The sequence below is a fragment of the Solea solea genome, chromosome 10 (assembly GCF_958295425.1).
Source record: "Solea solea chromosome 10, fSolSol10.1, whole genome shotgun sequence".
NCBI lineage: Eukaryota > Metazoa > Chordata > Actinopteri > Pleuronectiformes > Soleidae > Solea > Solea solea.
The window spans coordinates 6,069,587-6,089,168 of record NC_081143.1 but is presented as its reverse complement, the minus strand read 5'-3'; the positions used below and the strand labels follow the sequence as shown (position 1 = coordinate 6,089,168).

The following is a 19,582-nucleotide window of genomic DNA, read 5'->3' as shown; positions in this document are numbered from 1 at the left end:
AAAATAATCAGTGTGAACACACACTCACACACAGACACAGTCACAGTGCACAGTGCTAATGAATGTAGTCACAAGTACAGAGTAGAAACATGTGTGTGTGTGCGTGTGTCTCACCATGCTGTTGGACTCTATGTCCGGTCTCTCCAGGGCAATGGTGATGCAATTAAGGAAGATGAAGAGGAGGACGATGTGATCGAACAGCTTGTGATCTATGACCCTCTGACACCACACCCTCAACCTGGAAGGAGAGAGAGAGAGAGAGAGAGAGAGAGAGAGAGAGAGAGAGAGAGAGAATATTGCTGCTGTGCTTTTCTGCATCCCATATTTGATCTGTCTTTGTGAACACAGCCTATTCTTTTTTTCCACATGTCTGTCGATGTTGATATTGTTATTTGTATTGTGTCTAGTTCCCTTCACATACAACATGTATTTTGTCTTATTCCTTCAACCTGCCTGGAAACTAGTGATGGGAAGTCCAGCTCTTTACTTTTTTTTCGGTTCTTTTGGCTTGGCTCCCTTTAGAAGAGCTCGGTTCTTGCAGCTCCCAAATGGCTCTTCTCAGCAATTATGAATGGTTTGTGTGATGGTAGCGGTGTAAACAGCTGAACATGCACCTAACCTAACCTAACCCACATAACCCTGCTCAGTCTCCAATATCTTTTAAATGCAGCCACATGCTGCGTTTTCGTTCATTTCTTCAGTGTTTCCCGACGAGCTTGCATTTCCATCTGGATCCCCCGCCTCTCTGGCTCTCTGTTTGTACCTGGCCTGCACCACTACACTGGTTGTCTGGCCCCTTCCTTCTTTTACATAATGGTATGGTCCTAGTCTGTCCTCGCATGTCACTCTCTTCTCGTCCACTACAAAGAATCGGCTCTCAGAGCCGGCTCGCTCGCGAACACCGCATCACTACTGGAAACAACAGGGGCAGTGAATTACCATGTGGCTATTTTCACGTGTTGATGTTTATTAATGTACAACGTCCGTCCTCAATCGAACAAATAAAACAACACAACAACAACCTACAGCAACTCAATGGCCTGCATTTGTCAACATAATGTGTGTTGTTCACACTTGACCAGCGTTAATTGATTAAAGTGAAAATTGTCGAGCTGAACCTGATCTGCAACCTTCACACCTCCGCTGTGAAGTTTCACACATGCTGTGGTTAAAGCCACCGAAGCCACTATGGGGTATACCAGGGGCTACGTGTGTGTGTGTGTGTGTGTGTGTACCGGTTATGTGGGGAGAACAGATAGAGGGACCACTCTTCATGCTCCAGGCACCACTGAGGCTTGTATGGCTCCAGGATTTTCTTCAGCATCTTACATATATTCTGTAGGGAACACACACACACACACACAGTGTGATCATTGTCTAAATCATTATGCTGTGAATTTAAAGAGGTGAGTTTATATTTCAGCCCTGAAAAACAAGCTTTTAAAATTTTTTCTCCTGAAGCAAATCAAAATTTTCAAAGGTAGATGAATGTCCCGTTTGAACTCTTTTTGAACAAGCAAGACACCATTCAATAAATAAATAATAGAAAAGCTCAAAGAGTCACCTCTTCAACCTCGTCTTCCTCCAGATCACCATGGTAGTGTGCCGTCAGAGGAGCGTCGTCGTAGTAGTTGTCAGTGAGATGAAAGGAGGTGCCGTTGCAGTCGGGCGGGTGGAGCACAGGCACCTGCAGATACTCCGGCTGGTCCAGGGACTGCTCCATGCTGCTGCGGTTGGAGTTGGAGTGTGTGTCGGACAGCAGAGACTCCATCTCTCCTGACTGGCTCTTCCTGTGGAGGCTGGGGGCTCGGCCCATACTCGTCCAGCTGGAACGACGGCTCTCTGGACCACTGTCCCATAGATTCTGAGAAGACAACTTTAAATAAGTGACTCATAGTGGGATCTCTGAAGTCATTTGTTTTCCTCAGAGATTAAAGTGTGCAATAGTGTGGAGTTTTGGTCACTGGTGGTGCTGTGGAGCAATTTGTTTTTACCAATGGAACCCGTTTTATTTTTTATGCCATGTTCTGCACATGGGCACAATTATTATCTGAATTCTGAGATTAAAGTCAAAATTCTAAGAAAAAAGAATTCTGAGATTAAAGTCAGAATTCTGAGATTAAAGTCAGAATTCTGAGATTAAAGTCAGAATTCTGAGATTAAAGAAAAAGTCAGAATTCTAAGAAAAAAATTCTGAGATTAAAGTCAGAATTCTGAGATTAAAGTCAGAATTCTGAGATTAAAGAAAAAGTCAGAATTCTGAGATAAATCAGAATTCTAAAAAATAATAATTCTGAGATTAAAGTCATATTTCTGAGATTAAAGAAAAAGTCAGAATTCTGAGATTAAAGTCAGAATTCTAAGAAAAAAATTCTGAGATTAAAGTCAGAATTCTGAGATTAAAGTCAGAATTCTGAGATTAAAGTCAGAATTCTGAGATTAAAGAAAAAGTCAGAATTCTGAGATTAGTCAGAATTCTAAAAAATAATAATTCTGAGATTAAAGTCAGAATTCTGAGATTAAAGAAAAAGTCAGAATTCTGAGATTAGTCAGAATTCTAAGAAAAAAAAATTCTGAGATTAAAGTCAGAATTCTAAAAAATAATAATTCTGAGATTAAAGTCAGAATTCTGAGATTAAAGAAAAAGTCAGAATTCTGAGATTAGTCAGAATTCTAAGAAAAAAAAATTCTGAGATTAAAGTCAGAATTCTGAGATTAAAGAAAAGGTCAGAATTCTAAGATTAAAGAAAAAGTCAGAAATCTGATATTAAAGTCAAAATTCTAAGAAAAAAGAATGCTGAGATTAAAGTCAGAATTCTGAGTTTAAAGAAAAAGTCAGAATTCTGACTTTAATCTGACTTTAATCTCAGAATTCTGACATTTTCTTTAAACTCAGAATTCTGACTTTAGAATCAGCGTAATGTCAGAATTCTGTGATTAAAGTTAGAATTCTGAGATTAAAATCTGATTAAAGTTAGAATTCTGAGAAAATGTCTGAATTCTGAGATTAAAGTTAGAATTCTGAGATTAAAGTCAGATTAAAGTTAGAATTCTGAGATTAATATCAGATTAAAGTCAGAATTCTGAGATTAAAGTTAGAATTCTGAGATTAAAGTCATATTAAAGTTAGAATTCTGAGATTAAAGTCAGATTAAAGTCAGAATTCTGTTAAGAATCAGCGTAATGTCAGAATTCTGAGATTAAAGTTAGAATTCTGAGAAAATGTCAGAATTCTGAGATTAAAGTCAGAATTCTGAGTTTAAAGTCAGAATTCTTCTTAGAATCAGCGTGAGTGTTTTCTTGTATACAAAGACTACCATCGTTCCACAAGTTCTCCCTTTGTTTTTATTGTATCTTTCTTTTACCAGGTAGGTCAATTGAGAACCATTTCTCATTTTCAATGACAGCCTGGGCTAAAAACATGGAATCATATTAGCACAGCATAAAACGTGAAAAACAGTAAATCAGACAGTGATCCGTATTCAGGGCTGGCAGCAGGAGCAGCAGGAGCAGCAGGAGCAGCGGTCACAGATTGTTTGCAGCGTGCTTATGAAGGAGGAAGTCGGAATGAAAGAACTAAGTTTTAGCTTCTGTCGCAACTGGATCCAATCACTCGGAGCTGTGAATTGACATGAGGGATGACCAAAGGAGGTGTGGGATTGTGGAATGAGCGAGTTAATGTGATTACTGGAGCGTAGATTATGGTCTACGTTATGGATGTTGAGTAGAGAGCGGAGATCGACGGGGATTTTTGCCAATTATGGTTTTGTAAATAAACCAGTGGATCAATCAGCGGGAATGAATGGGAATGGGAATTGTTACCATCTGTCACTAATTCTTTACACACTGAACATTTAAAAGAAATGCTCCTAACAACTTCTTACACTATTATACTATTATGCACAGGGAGACAGGAGAGAGAGAGAGGGATAACAGAAAAATTCACATGAACTTTACTTATTTATTTATTTAGTTGTTTTTGTTTACTGGGAGCATGAAAGGTGGAGAGAGTGTGAGGCAGATGACTTGCCACAAAAGGCTACAGTCTACAGGAATAAAAGCCTGGCTGCTGCAGAGGAGTCGTTCAACCAGGTGAGCTTCACTGTATTTATTTGACTAAAAGCTGGAGTCTTCAAAACACCACTGAGGCTTACAGCGGGTGTCCCTAATTCTAACTCTCATTGTGGCCTAATTATGCAGCTCTGTTGTACGAAGACAATGAAGCCCTGATGACTGCAGAGGGCAGTGACGCGGACGAACAGCGCATGTCAGAGTTCGTCTTATTGTTGCATCCAAACTATGACGGAAAGAGCCACAGAAGAAACTTGAGCTACAGTCTAATTAACATTCAAACGAAGAGATCCAAATCAAACGGATGTGACATTCTGACCATCTGAAATTCCACAGCAGGCTGAACACGACGGAAAAGGAAACGTTTAACACGCACAGGACGAGTATCGCTGCGCTGCACAGCCAGTCACTCTCCGTCACACCTCGGAAGACACATTTCTCTCCCTTCATGATTCTGACACACCACGTGATCTGAGCTGATAACAAGTTTGCTTGGTTGCACTTGGGCACGAGAAAGAAGTTCTGCCGTATCTCCAGGTGTCATCTCATGGATGTGTGAAGAAAGAGAGGCACACATATTTTTAATGAATCCAGTTGTTGTGCACTGCACACTCATGGTCAAAGTTATTACGTTTACTGTGATAATGTGTGAGACATAATGGCACAAAGATAAACACTTATTTATATTTATGTTATGGTCTGTGGACAAAAAACACCTGAGGATATAATCATTTCAAAGTATAATAATAATAATAATAATAATGATAATACTAATAATAATAATTATAATAATAATAATAATAAGAAAGATTATGATACATTTTATTTGTTGGCACCTTTCTTGACATTCACGGTCACCTTACATACAAATAAAAATACAATAAAATAGAACAATAAAAGACAAGTATGTATGCCATTCTGAACAGGTGAGTTTTTAGTTTGGATTTGAAACGTCCAAATGCCAGTGACGGCTTTTTATGGGGGAAACAAAACTAATTGTGCAAGAAAATAACTCCAAAAAAATATGTATGCATTACAAATCAAATTGCAGTCATGATATATGGCAGAAAGATGCTGCAATTGGTGGAAGCAGTGCATCACCAGCCGATACAATGATGGCGTTAAAATATACTTTGAAAGTATTTAATGACAAAAATGTCTGATAAATTGTCTCAGCTCCCCCTTAAGTTATGAAGTTATCCCTGCATAAATCTGTAATATCTGAAGAATAGATTCTGCAGTCAGACAGCGTTTGTAAAGCGATCACCCTCCCCAACCAAAGCCCACTGAGAAAATCTGCATTTTTAGCTCACGTTGACTCAGGACCTGCTCAACTACTGCTGTGTCGTTTGGTAGGTTTGCGTCATTTAGGTCAATTCAAACAAATGATTAAAAACACAAAAACACAAAATGACACATTTGAATACACTCATGGAGGCAGCAGTCGATGAACAACTCCTGTGTGCAGTGATGTAAAAATTTTCTCTATGGACTTTGGTGCAAGGAGTGAGCAACACAAACCTCAGTTTCCAGTCAAAAAAAAGCTTGAAAGTATCCAACATATTCTAAAGATATCATAGATTTAAGAAGTAGGATTTCTTTACTGTGTTGAGCCCAGAACAACTGGTGGGAGCAGTGCACCATATAATATACTTTAAAAGACAGAAAAGTCTGAATGTCTGATACATTGTCTCAACTCCCCTCACGTTATTAAAACTTAAGATCACTATATTGTTATATATTTTAAGATGAGATAAAACACGTTGAACGTGGCAGTGTCTGCAGTATTAAACCCTTCTCAAAAACATCCATCAATCACAGATTAATCTACAGCTACATCAAAATGAGTCCAACAACAATAAGCGATCAATAACAAAAAACTCACAAGATTCACATCTTTCAGCCGAGGTGGTGCTAAGGGCTTTGTGTCAGTTATGGTCAGAAGTCACGTGTGCACAGTGTGTTTTTTTCCCTCCGGTCTTTGTGGCCTCAGCCTTGATAAATGATATGCACTCAGTCAAGACTAACTGTAGCTCAGCTCAGCCTTGATTTATCCATCCATCCATTTTCTACCACTTTATCCTCCACAGGAGGCACCGCGCCAATCCCCCCGCCTATCGCCCATAGGGGTAGGCAGGGTAGGCGGGGTACACCCTGGACAGGTTCGCCAGTCCATCCCAGGGCCACACAGAGACATACAACCATTCTCACTCTCGCACCTTCGGTCAATTAAGAGTGTTCAATTGACCTCATATTGCATGTTTTTGGACTGTGGGAGGAAACCCAGGCTCACACCATGCAAACTCCATGCAGGAAGGCTCTTTTCAAACCCTGGTCTTCTTGCTGCAAAGGCAAGAGCGCTAACCACTACACCAACTGTGTGGCCCGCCTCCATTTATGTCCTTTTAAACTTCTTCTCACACGTTCTGCCTCAGTAACTGGGCTTGATAACTGATGGTTAATGTGGTGATGATACAGATAAAAAAAACACGTGTCAGAGACTCACCGCCGATCTTTGCTCGAGGCAGTTGATGTCCACGGAAGCGCCGCTCGCTCGCCGCAACTGGGCGGAGTTTATGGTGGGCGTGGCTGCGGTGTGTGTGATGACCGGCAGAGGTGGAGGAGGAAGGTGGGGCATGGAGGCTTTTGGGTTCAGAAGACCATTCGGGCTCAGCATCATATTCTGGATCTTCAGCTCTGTGTTGTTATATTAATATTAAAGAAGTCAAAATCTTATATATACGAGAAAAACGTCATAATCTTACGAGAATAAAGGCGTAATTTTAGTAAAATTATGAGATTCTTTTTTATCATAATCTAATGTATTTATTATTAAACAGTAACAGAAAGAAGATGTAACCAGTGAGTCTGTGTGATTCTTTCTTCCAAACAGACTCAGTTTCTTGCACATTCTTTTCAAAGTCCTGATAGATAATGTGGTGCTGATGTGACAAAAAAATTAAGTATTTCTTTATCTGTGAAGCCCCACAGGGGGCTGTTACCACCAAATACAACACAGGTCTAAGATTTTGCTTGAATAATAACTACGACTTTATTCTCAAGAGATTTAAAAAAAAGTTTTTTCTTCAGTTTGGCCCTAATAGTCAGTCGAAGTTTTGTCCTGAATATAATTTAGTTTAAATTGAAACAATTGTTTTAGGTGCAATGACGCTGCAGTCGCCAGCCTGAGACACAGATGCTCGTTCTAACTAAAATCATGGCTGCCAGCGAGAAAAAAAGGAAAAACTGATTTTGCCACTTAGGTACCAATAATATATTCCTACATAAATCTGTAGAATCTGAAGAATAGATTCTGCAGTCACACAAAGCCCACTGAGAATATCTGCATTTTTAGCTCACGTGGACTCAGGACCTGCTCAACTACAGCTGTCTCGTTTGGTAGGTTTGTGTCATTTAGGGTCAATTCAAACAAATGACTTTAAAACACTTTAGTCACAAAATGACACATTTGAATGTACTGATGGAGGCAGCAGTAGATTAACAACACCTGTGTGCAGTGATGTAAAATTGCCAATTTTCTCTATGGACTTTGGCGCAAGGAGTGAGCAACACAAACCTCAGTTTCCAGTCAAAAAAAGGATTTCTAATGGCAAGAGAAAGTATCCAACATATTCTAAAGATATCATAGATTTAAGAAGGTGGATTTTTTTTATTATTATTATTATTATTATCTACTAGCACTAGTGTTCCCACTGGCAGCCATGTTTTAAGGGATGACAGGCGTCCATATTGGAGATGGCAGCATGATAGGGGTGCACATGATAGCATAGACTATATTTATATGTATATGTGAACAGTAACATCATAAAAAAAAACACTTAAGCTGATTGTGGGTGAGTTTGTACCTGCAGCATAAAACTCCCTCAACTTCTCCTCATCCTCGAAAGAGAGCGACTGTCTCTCGTCATCTGCCTCAGACCTGTTGGCGTCCCCCTAAAAACACACACACACACATCTCTCCATCATCATCATCATCATCATCATCATCATCGTCCTCGCCCTCCTTCAGTCACTCTCTGTTGACTGTTGTAAAAGTGAAAGGAGTCATGAGGGAGGGACGGAGAAACACGGAGCAGGAGGCAGAGGGGTGGAGGGAATCTCCAGTGCTCTCTAGTTGAGTTATATGCAAGGCTTTGGCAGCGATCTTCTATAGTCATGCCAATAAAGCTTTACTGAATTTAATTAAAATTCACGCCAGAAAGATGGAGGCAGAGAGCTTTGGCAAAGGGTATCTGACTCTGTGTGTGTGTGTGTGTGTGTGTGATGAAGTAACAGAGAGAGAGAGAGCAAGTGTTCTCTGATGTTGGAGATAAAAGATGAAAACTAAACAACAAAAGCTCACCAGCTGTGAATGGCAGGCGATATCAAACACATCCCTACCCTGGAGAGTACTGCTCGTGTGTGTGTGTGTGTGTGTGTGTGTGTGTGTATGTGTGTGAGAAAAAAAGACATAAGGAGAGTAAAAGGGGATAGAACGGGAAAAATAATCACAAAAAACAGGAGAAAGAGTGGTGGATAAAGAGATAATGGAAAAACAGGATGGTGGGGATTATTCTCTTGTAGCAGCTTTGGTATCACCAGCGCCGCGGAGCTCAATTAGCTTTGTTTTCTAAACCTCCTTCTCTACGCAGCTCAAAACACAACTGTACATTTGCCCTTACTTCAGCTTGAAAGCCCTCGACCAAAATGGCGACGAGCAAGTTGAAGAGGACGTAGTTGCCAAAAGTCATGAGGGCAACAAAATAAAGGGCAGCCAACGGCGTGGTGGAGGCCATCCCATTATAGAGCACCGCGTTCCAGTCCTCCTGGGTGAGGATCTGCAGATGGGAAAGCGACCGAGTCAGTTAAGACACAAAATGGAGCAGGAATGCAACCTACAGATCAAGGCTAAGCAGAATAATAATCTTCCTTTTAATGCCTTGGTGTCAGTCGAACAGTAATGATGCTCATCAGTGTTAAATGAGCTCCTGTGGAGTGTGTGTTTCATTTCTTCTCCTCATTCCATGCTGGTGAGGAGTGTTACCTGCCCACTGGGAGAGTTTTCATATAAAACCTGAGCATCAACATTTATTAAATGGAGCAAATTCAATAATGGAGAAGATTATCAGGGACTACTGCCAGTGACAGTTTGAATCTCATCCCAATTAATTCTGGAATCAAATTGAACACAAATCCGTCAATGGGAGCATTTGTCTAAATGAAATAATCGCAGTGTATTTGTGTATTTGTGTATTTGTGTAATTGTGTGTTTGTCTAACCTGAAATACTGTGACAGTCGCCCAAAGCAGAGAGTCGAAATTTTTTCTGTCCGGTAAAGTGTCTCCACTGTCTTGCCTCAAGCCAAATTTACAGCCAAACAGATGCATCCCCAAGATACTGAAACACACACACACACACACACGCACACACACACACACACACAAACGCGCACACACAAAGCAACAAAGAAATACATTGCTTTCATTACGCAATAATTTAATATCAACACTGTGCAACAAGATGCAGTAATACTGTCTGTGTGAATAATTGTGTTTATGTGAAGGGTGATGATGCATGTGGTAATATGTCCTGTAAAGGTGTGGGGAAAAGGTCACTCGCTGGGATTATCGTTTTTGCAGGAAATAATTACAGTTGAGGAAAAAGATTTTGGCCTCATGGTGCAGCTCCACCTTTGGAGAAAGTGGTCATATAACATACCTGAAGATGAATATAAAGAGCATCAGCAACATGGAGAACGTGGCCACATTGTCCATGGTCTTCATCAGCACCACCAGCTGCCTCCTCAAGGCAGGAAGGAACCGCACCAGCTTCAAAACCCTCAGCAGACGGAAGGTACGCAGCACCGACAAGCCTCCCGCCGCCTCCCCGACGATCTCCCACACACTTAAAAACACACCGGTGACACAGCGATTACACACACACACACACACAACTTCAATTTCCAATAAAGCAACCTAAACGTCTAAGTCAGCTTTACTACCGCTCTCAGAAAGCCTTCCAGGCAAAGGCAAGGTCTGCAGTGCACACAGTTGTGTTGGTGCAGGAAGCTGAGAGGGGAAAGCTGGTGATGTACAGCAGACTCCAGTTCAAAAAGAAAAAGACTATGGTTACATGCACACTACTAAATCTTTATTTAAAAATGAAGCTGAGTCACTCTTCTGCAGACACCATGGGGTGAAATCTAAAACCAATCAGAAAGTGAATGCAGGTTATTGTGGCCTTGTTTACACTGCAGCCCATATCAGGTGTTTAAGCATATCCAGATTGTATCTAGGTTTTTTTTTTTTTTTTGTGGCAGTCTGAACAACTAAAAAACACGAGGTCCAATTATTCCAAGGCTGACTCCAACTACGTGCGGAGGAGGATATTTACAGATCCGCTTCAATTTGAACTTCAATCTCAGGAAGCGTCTTCTGCGTCACTCGCAGTGCGACTCGAACATCAACAATGACGTGGAGGTGGAAGTTAATTGGAGGCACGTTACACAGTGAAAGACAATAAAAATTAAATCTTTCTGCCGCTCCACATGACCAGAAACTGGCACTGATCTTTGTTTAGACTACTTGTTTTTCTGGGTCACGGCCTAATAACAATAATAATAGAAAATCCATGTGGAAGACGAGACTGGACAATGTCAACATGGACACACGCAGATATCATGTCGATTCTGATCGGATATCCTCATAAATCTTATCTTTTCAAGTCACAGTTTTCAGGTGAAAATGGAGCCAGCAGTGATTTCTGGAGCAGAATGTATGCATTTTCATATAAGAAGAGTAGTGTGGATGTAACCTAAGCCCAATGCCAATAGCTTGCTTCATTTCAGGTCAACATAGCGTCCCCTGGGTCTCCTCTGCCTTTGGGCCTAGGAAAGTCTTGAAATGGCTAAATTCCTTTTTCTTTTGGGACATGTGGTGACTGAAAATAGGAAATAATGTTTACAAGTAGCAGCCAATAAAGTAGTTGAGAGCCGTGTGCACTGGCGCAGTAAACAAGCAGAGCCTTGAAGTAAAGAAATACATAATTTAACTTGTAGTACTACATAATAGAGTGAATACAGGCCCACTGGACTGAGAGAGCAACCGCTTTAGTGTCAGAGCCAGCATCACTGTGACAGTTTGCAAGATGTGACTGCAGTGTTGATGCACTGTGAGGATTTTACACTCACAAAAGGAATTATTCAATGACAAAATTCATATTTTCCACTAAACATAAGCATAAATAGCCCCGCACACCTGCCACAACCCACCCCCACCTGCCCCCGTGTCAGACCTGATGATGACAATGACGCTGTCAAAGCTGTTGTAAGGGTTCTTGATGTAGCCAAAGAGCCCGAGAGCCAGGAGCTTCAGCAGCATCTCCAGACTGAAGAGGCTTGTGAACACCATGTTACTGATTTCCAGAATATCTGTCAGCTCCTGCGGCTGAAGAGGTGAAGCGTTTGTGGGGAGAGAAGAGGGAGAGGTTGATGTGCAGAGATGGACAGGCACAGAGGAAAATCAACAAATAAACAGAGACGAACAGATTGACGGAGAAAAGCACTGTAAACTCAGCATGTGAGGAGATGAAGCAACAGTTCAGGTCTCTGTGAATAACACACACAAAAGAAGCCAACCCGAGATTTGCATAAAATGTTTTCGCTTTGAGTGACTAAGAACATCCATTATTAGTATTATTTACAAAAAAGCGTTCCTTCTAAAATAGACAATGAAGCCTCTGCTATGCCGGAGCCATAGAGCCATAAACACGACTGCAGGGATCATTTTGGAGCGCATCAGAGAACATCAAAAAACTCATGTCAGCAAACAATTGTGGGCTCATGTTCATCGATGCCTGTCGATGATATTGTCGAGGTTTATTCACGCTTCAAAATATCCATCCATCATTCCGTCCATTATCTATACCACTTATCCTTCACAGTACCTTGAGAAACGACTCACGTATACCTGGTTTACACCAGCTTTATTTACAACTTATTATTTTATAACAAGTTTATTTTTAATTATTATTTATTAGTTTTATAACATTTAGTTTATACCAGTTTACAACTTATTATTTTATAACAAGTTTATTTTTTATTATTATTTATTAGTTTTATAATATTTAGTTTATACCAGTTTACAACTTATTATTTTATAACAAGTTTATTTTTTATTATTATTTATTAGTTTTATAATATTTAGTTTATACCAGTTTACAACTTATATTATTTATAACAACTTTATTTTTTATTATTATTTAGTTTATACCAGTTTAAAACTTATTATTTTATAACAAGTTTATTTTTTATTATTATTTATTATTTTTATAATATTTAGTTTATACCAGTTTACAACTTATTATTTTATAACAAGTTTATTTTTTATTATTATTTATTAGTTTTATAATATTTAGTTTATACCAGTTTACAACTTATTATTTTATAACAAGTTTATTTTTTATTATTATTTATTATTTTTATAATATTTAGTTTATACCAGTTTACAACCAGTGGGTTTCCACGAAATAGGCAAGTGACTTTTATTCCCATTATTCCCAGTTTGACTTTCTGTGTTCAGGGCCACGCGGTTGGTGCAGTGGTTAGCACTCTTGCCTTTGCAGCAAGAAGACGCGGGTTCGCGACCTTATCGAAACAAGGGCCTTTCTGCATGGAGTTTGCATGTTCTCCCCGTGTGTGCGGGGGTTTTCTCTGGGTTCTACGGTTTCCGCCCACAGACCATAAACATGCAGATTTGGAGATTAGGCAAATTGCACACTCTAAATTGACCATGAGTGTGAGAGTGGATGCTTGTTTGTCTCTATATGTGGCTCTGTGATGGACTGACGACCTGTTCAGCGTTTACCCCGCCTATCGCTCTATGTCAGATTGGCATCAGCTCCCCTCGTGACCCTCATGTGGAGGTTAAAGTGGTATAAGACGAGTGAGTGAGTGAGTGAGTGAGTGAGTGAGCGGTGTTCAATGTTTACCAATACGTAAACACACAACAGAAGAGAGCATCACAGCAGAACACAGACATTGTCGGTGTGGCTACACGTTGACATCTTTCACTTCAGTCTTGGCAGCAACTGAATTTTATGGTGCTTTTCCATTCTACAGTTTCTAGCACGATTCAGCTCGGCACGGCTCGACTCCACACGGTTCGGTATGGTTTTCCATTACTATAGGAGTATAGGACGTGGACGGAGTTGTCGTTTTATACGCGACACAAACACACAACTGGTGATGAGCAAAGCAGTTGTTTTCAGTGTAACTGAATCATTAGAATCAGTTCATTGAAAAGACTCGGACTCCGTCTGACACAGTCACTGAACTGAAATACAGCTGAACAGGTTGTGATTCACTAAATACATCAGACTCCTCTGTTTTCCTTGCTAAATGTTGGAGATTAACACACGTTTTCAGGATTTTTAAGTCTTTTTAACTGATCTACCGTTCGGCATTGTTCGGTTTGATTCCCGTGTCGTACGTCGCGCTAATGACACTCTCTGACCAGTCGGTCGCCGGCAGTTTGTCAGCATCACATTTTAGTATCAGCTCAGCTCGCTTGGAACCTCTCCAGAGCAGGTACTAAAAAGGACCAGGTACCAGGTGCTATCGCTAATGGAAAAGCAAGAGTCGAGTCAAGCCATGCCGAGCTGAGTCGCGCTGGAACTCTGTAGTGGAAAAGCACCAATAGATCGGTGCAGACCACAACTAGACCGCCAAAATAAAGTAGTCGATTAGCACAATTACTGGGTCACGTTTACCTTTGATTCTACCTGTTGACATCTCAGACAAAAGCCAGATGTTAGTGGGTTTAAAGAGGCTGAAAAGCTCCAGTCTAAGTGGGTTTCAAACCAAAGACCAAAAACCTTCATGCAATAGTGCTTCCCACTGTACCACTGTGCTGCCCACTCCATGCATACATAAGGACATTTTCTTGCTTTCTGCTGGACAATGTGATACAGGAAAAGTGCCAAACCAGAGGAAACTCCACAAGGTGACAGTTCTAATAAATTACCTCCTGTAAAAGAGTTTTATCAGACGCTGCAGAGACCAAAACATTAAATATAAACTAAGTGTGAGCTTAAGGTCGTTTTTTCTTGCCATTTTCTTGCTGCTCAACGGAGTCTGTTTCCAATCTAGCTAAGCGCCAAATTGTTGAGAATAAATCAGTCAATAAAATTAAATATTGTTTTTGTCTTGGGTTCAATTATGTAATAAAACATTAAGTGTGGTAATTAAGGCAATCGCTATTTAACAATTATTTTGAATTTGACATTATTTAATCAACAAAAAACACATTTTCAACAGTTAATTATTTTCCAATGATGTGTTTTCTGATTTCAAAGGGTAAGCTTAAAAGGTGCAAATACCTAAAATCCAGATTATTAGGAGGATGTGCACCAAATGTTACCTCCATTCATTGCTGTAGCGCTCTACTTATATGCCTGACATTATACATTGCAGGATTTCTTGAGAAATTCACAAAAATGATCAGTTCCAAATGTTAATGGTTTCTTTCGTGGTCCACTCTACAACAAAGTTTTCAGAATTTCAGTCCCAGAGTTTTTATGTGATCCTACAACAGACAGACTGTTTGGGATTTTTATTATTTCCTTATTTTACGATGAAATGGAAAAGAAAGCTCTCACATTATGTTACAGCTTCCTTTTCATTTTAATTTGAAGTATGTATCATGACTTTTGAATTTATGACATGTTTTTAGTCGTAGCCAGAGGAAATAAAAAGTAGAAATGTCAAACTTAACGCATTATTACAAATTATATGCCCGCTAAACTTTGGTTTACTTACTGCAGCCATCCAAAGAAGAAGGGGAAGAAGCCTCACTGAGCCAACACATCCACTCAGGCTAAAGATCAACAACTAGTGACGAGCAAAGCAGTTGTTTTCAGTGTAACTGAATCACTAGAATCAGTTCATTAAAAAGATTAGGACACAGTCACTGAACTGAAATACAGCACACCAGCTTTATACCAGTTTACAACTTATTATTTTATAACAAGTTTATTTTTTATTATTATTTATTATTTTTATAATATTTAGTTTATACCAGTTTACAACTTATTATTTTATAATAAGTTTTTTTTATTATTATTTATTATTTTTACAATATTTAGTTTATACCAGTTTACAACTTATTATTTTATAATACGTTTTTTTTTATTATTATTTATTATTTTTACAATATTTAGTTTATACCAGTTTACAACCAGTGGGTTTCCACGAAAAAAGGCAAGTGACTTTTATTCCCATTATTCCCAGTTTGACTCTCTGTGTTCAGGGCCACGCGGTTGGTGTAGTGGTTAGCACTCTTGCCTTTGCAGCAAGAAGACGCGGGTTAAAGGCTACACTCAGGTTAAAGATCAACGTAAACAACGATGAAGTTCCTGGTGTAAAATCTCACTTGTGTCTTATTGACCCGCTCTAAGACACACAGCTCCCATTTAGAAGCCTCCAGCTTCATGACGAGGTCAGCACCATGACCCTCATGTGAAGGATAAAGTGGTAGACAATGCCCATGTTGATGATTTGCAACTGGAAATTCATTAATGTTATAAATCAAGTGAGAATTACACTCATTTTCTCATCGGCTTCCATTTAAACTGACATCTCTTAGCAACCAGTGGTGGCTACTCGCTGTGTTCTGACTTCCTGGTTAGCTTCAACACTAACCTGGAGTCAGAACATATGCACAGCCATCTGTGGTTCACAGGAGATCATCTCTGTTTAGAATCAAAGATGATTTTTAATGATAATATCTGAGTGTATTTGCATAAAGTCCAGCAGCGTGGTGGTTCTTTGTTTTCACGAGCACAGACACCGTGGTTTATTCTTCTGTGCCTGTAAACACAACACAGCCTGCGAGCATGACATCTGCCTGAGACAAAGCTTCCCTTCAGGGATCAAAGACACACCTCGGAGGACTTTCAACTGAACTGATCACGTTCACTGAAACAGACGAATACCGCCCACTGAAAACGAACGGTTCCCATCTGTAAGTCAATTCATTTCTGTGGCAAAGAGGTCGCTAAAAAAAACAAAAAAACATTCATATGTTTTTATATTCATTCACATATTCTCAGCGTTGGTTTTGGTCTCTTCGGGGGATTTGCTGACACTAAGAAAAGACGAAAATAGGTCTGGCCTTATTCTTTAACATTAGTCATTTAATATACTAAGGCCATTCAAATCTGTCATATTGTTCAGGAAATGGGCCAAATGCAATCTCCCCATGTCTATTCCTGCCTTTCAGCCAATCACAGAGTCAGATCTGTCCTCCTCCTCTTCCTCCTCTCCTTCCTCCCCCTTCATTCACTTACACTTGCTTCTCTCTCTCCCTCCCTCCCTCCCTCTCTCTCTCATGTCCCAGGGTCACACTTTAATTAACACTTCAGCTCTTATGAGTTTCTCTATCTCCTGATACATGAGTGCACACCTACACCTACACACACACACACACACTGTGTGCACCATATGCTTTTGGTGTAAGTGTTGATTGGAGGGCAAGCTTATTGACTCCACCGCATTCAGTGATTAGCACATCCATTTTCAATCAAACTGCATAGCTGTGCACACACACACACACGTACCTGCTCATGATACTCTATGCCCATGGACAGTGTGTTGATGAGGATGGCAATCATGATTCCTCTGCTGAAGTATCTGCTGCCAACAATGAGTTCCAGTTTAGTCCTAAAGCCCACCCAGCAATGCCACAACAGGCTTCTCTTTGGCTCAGGCACCGGTGCATCACCGCGGCAGGGGCTGCTACAGTGACACGGGCTGTTACTATGACACGGGCTGTTGCCATGGCATGAGTTGTTGTACCCGTGCTGCCCATCTTCAGGCTGCTCGTGCACGTGTTCCCCGTCGCTAAGCTGGTTGTAGTAGATGCAGTAAGGGCACGCCGCCGACTCTCCTGGGACTTCACCGGGCAGCGGTAACGCAGGATGCCCCGCGCAGCCGCCTGCACAGACACAGAGTGATACAGATGAATATCACACAGATGATACTGGAGCCTGTGTGATGTCGTTACTGTATGTAGACACGGTGTCAGTCAATATATAGTGTGCTCTGTAAGAGGAGAGCACCCTCGTTTCATTTCAGGGAGAGGAAAATTCAATAACATGGAAGCTCCTGTGCAGTTGGGATGCTTCTGTGCAGAGGGGGAATTCTTTTATTAGAACAGAGAACAGTGTGTGTGTGTGTGTGTGTGTGTGTGTTTGTGTGCAGAGTCCTGTGGTGGAGTAAAGTGGGAGTAAGTTTTCGCTGGAATTCATTAGCAAGCAGCTCAGGAGGAATGCTCAAATGACATAACAGCAAACACTAATCTAGTGCGTACTTGTCATCACAATTACAACAAATTCATGTTTCACCGGAGACTGATATAGTAAATCCAATCTAGTTGTGTCTGTGTGTCTGTGTGTCTGTGTGTTTGTGTGTTTGTGTGTTTGTGTGGTTGGAAAATGTCTCTTCCACAAAGAAAATACACTGATCTGGAGCTGGGACTCTCACAGTGCACATCCCAACACAATCAGCCTGTTTACACTGATTATTCTGAATAAGAAATGAATCTGATTATGGCCTTTACACACGTCGCTGAAGCAATATTCCGCTCATATTCGCGTTTATATGTCAGTGGTTTTCAAACTTTTCATACCAAGTATCACCTGAGAAAACACTGAGCTCTCTATTAACACCGAGTAACATTAAAATACAGTGGTGTAAACAGGTCGAGCAAAGATAATTCACGCTCTCATCATCCTCCTTCTCACATGTACTTCACACACCAGTATAGTGGAATTAGATTACTATAGATTAGATTACAGATTAATTTTGTTTCATTTATTATTATTATTATTATTATTTGCTATTTGTTTTATTTTCTACGCACTCTAAGGGGCCAGTCAAGAGAAAAAAAGTCCAACTTTTTGAGAAAAATACATTAAATAATAATATCTATTATGATATTTTTTATTGTTTTTCACATTTTTTCTCTTTAGCTTTTAACTCAGTTGTTGGCTTTTATTATTGTTATTGTTTTACTGTCTTTTTTACCTTTTTATTACTATATACAATACAATATAAATGTATTTATGATGCAAAAGCCACACGGAAACCACTCATTATAACTTGATATTAAGTGGCGGGCTGCATGAAATTGATTGGGCAGAGACGGCATTTTGAGACCTCTGCTTGAGATGTGGTTCAAGCTGTGCAACGCTCCAACCGCTTCCTTTCAGGCTGAAAGTTCCTGTCTCTTTTGTCAGGGAGCATCTAAAGAGTGGAGCCACCAGCTCCACTCTCTGACTGTATTGTGAGGAGAATGTCCCATACAGAAGTCATTTTAGTTCATGGACAAGTATCAGGAGAAAGGCGATGCTGCTCATTTAAATACACAGGTTTTTAAAAGCACTTTCTTTCCAATAATTCTGAGAAAAAGATCTTCATCATACAAGTGATACAGAGTACAAGTGATCTCTCTCTCTCTCCCTGTCTCGTACAGGAGATTGCGCGGCGCAGACAAATGAATCTGATTAGAGGGAAACATTTTAGCTCTAATGACTGGAGACACCTCAACCTTTAGGCTTAAATAATGAGTTGTGTTTGAGAATCAAGCTGTAATTTTAAATATTAATTGTGAAAGTATGAGGACATTTAGCTCATGGACCACAGCCGACTTTGGTGGACTGACGGACACAGATATTACAAGTTGGCCTTCACACAGGTGTCACACACACACACACACACTCCATTGCTCTCACCGTGCTCCAGCACCAGCTCTGGCAGTCGGCTGACCGTCTCAGTGGCAGCCATTCTTTTCTGGTCCCGGCCTTTTGTGTCCAGGTGACTGATAAGCGGCGATATGAAGGGATAATTAAAGCCGTGCCCTCCATTAGTGACGGCAGGCTCACACTGTGCCGGATGATGCTGGTGATGATGCTGGTGGCTGTGATAAAGCTGATGAAGGTGTGACAGGTCGTTGGGGGCGTGGCCTGAGTGCCTGTGGGCAAGTCCATTCATCTCCCCACCGCCGCTCCCTCTGGCAGAACCGGAGCTTGTGTTTCTGTGGCACACGCACATGCAGTGATAGCGCGCCCGCGTCTGAGCGAAGCAGCGAGACACGCGCCGCCACGCCTTGCGTCCGAGGTGCGCCAGGTAGCGGAGGATCTCCTCGTAGCAGCTTCCCGGTTGGCTGTCGCTGGCCAGCGTGGAAGCCGACTGGTGGAGCTGGCGAGCGCGCTGCTCCGATTTCATTAAGGCGTGTTCTCTCTGCTTGGTTTCAGAAAACTGGGTCGCTATGACAACCAGGCACAGGTTGATCATGAAGAAGGAGCCCACCTGGTCAACACAAACACAAACATACACACACAGAGCAAAGCTGAGCAAAGTTTACCTTTTCAAGTACGTGTGTGTATCTCTGTGTGTGTTCTTGTATGGGTATCTTTGTGAGGACCAAAGCACTTATTAACGAGGGCCAGACTT

The 19,582-nt window shown here is 40.7% G+C and overlaps 1 protein-coding gene across 1 annotated transcript in view; it reads right to left on the bottom strand.

Annotated features, from left to right (window-relative positions):
- LOC131466959 (voltage-dependent T-type calcium channel subunit alpha-1H-like) overlaps positions 1-19,582 on the bottom strand; it is a 48,019-nt gene that overhangs the window by 20,160 nt on the left and 8,277 nt on the right. Inside the window, exons 7-17 of the mRNA XM_058640596.1 lie at positions 18,862-19,438; positions 16,687-17,063; positions 11,365-11,516; positions 9,790-9,975; positions 9,351-9,468; positions 8,754-8,909; positions 7,938-8,025; positions 6,578-6,768; positions 1,565-1,864; positions 1,236-1,336; positions 115-238 (exon numbers count right to left, since the gene is read on the bottom strand). Of these exons, the coding sequence (XP_058496579.1) occupies positions 115-238; positions 1,236-1,336; positions 1,565-1,864; positions 6,578-6,768; positions 7,938-8,025; positions 8,754-8,909; positions 9,351-9,468; positions 9,790-9,975; positions 11,365-11,516; positions 16,687-17,063; positions 18,862-19,438 (2,370 nt within the window). The remainder of the gene's footprint in view (positions 1-114; positions 239-1,235; positions 1,337-1,564; positions 1,865-6,577; positions 6,769-7,937; positions 8,026-8,753; positions 8,910-9,350; positions 9,469-9,789; positions 9,976-11,364; positions 11,517-16,686; positions 17,064-18,861; positions 19,439-19,582) is intronic.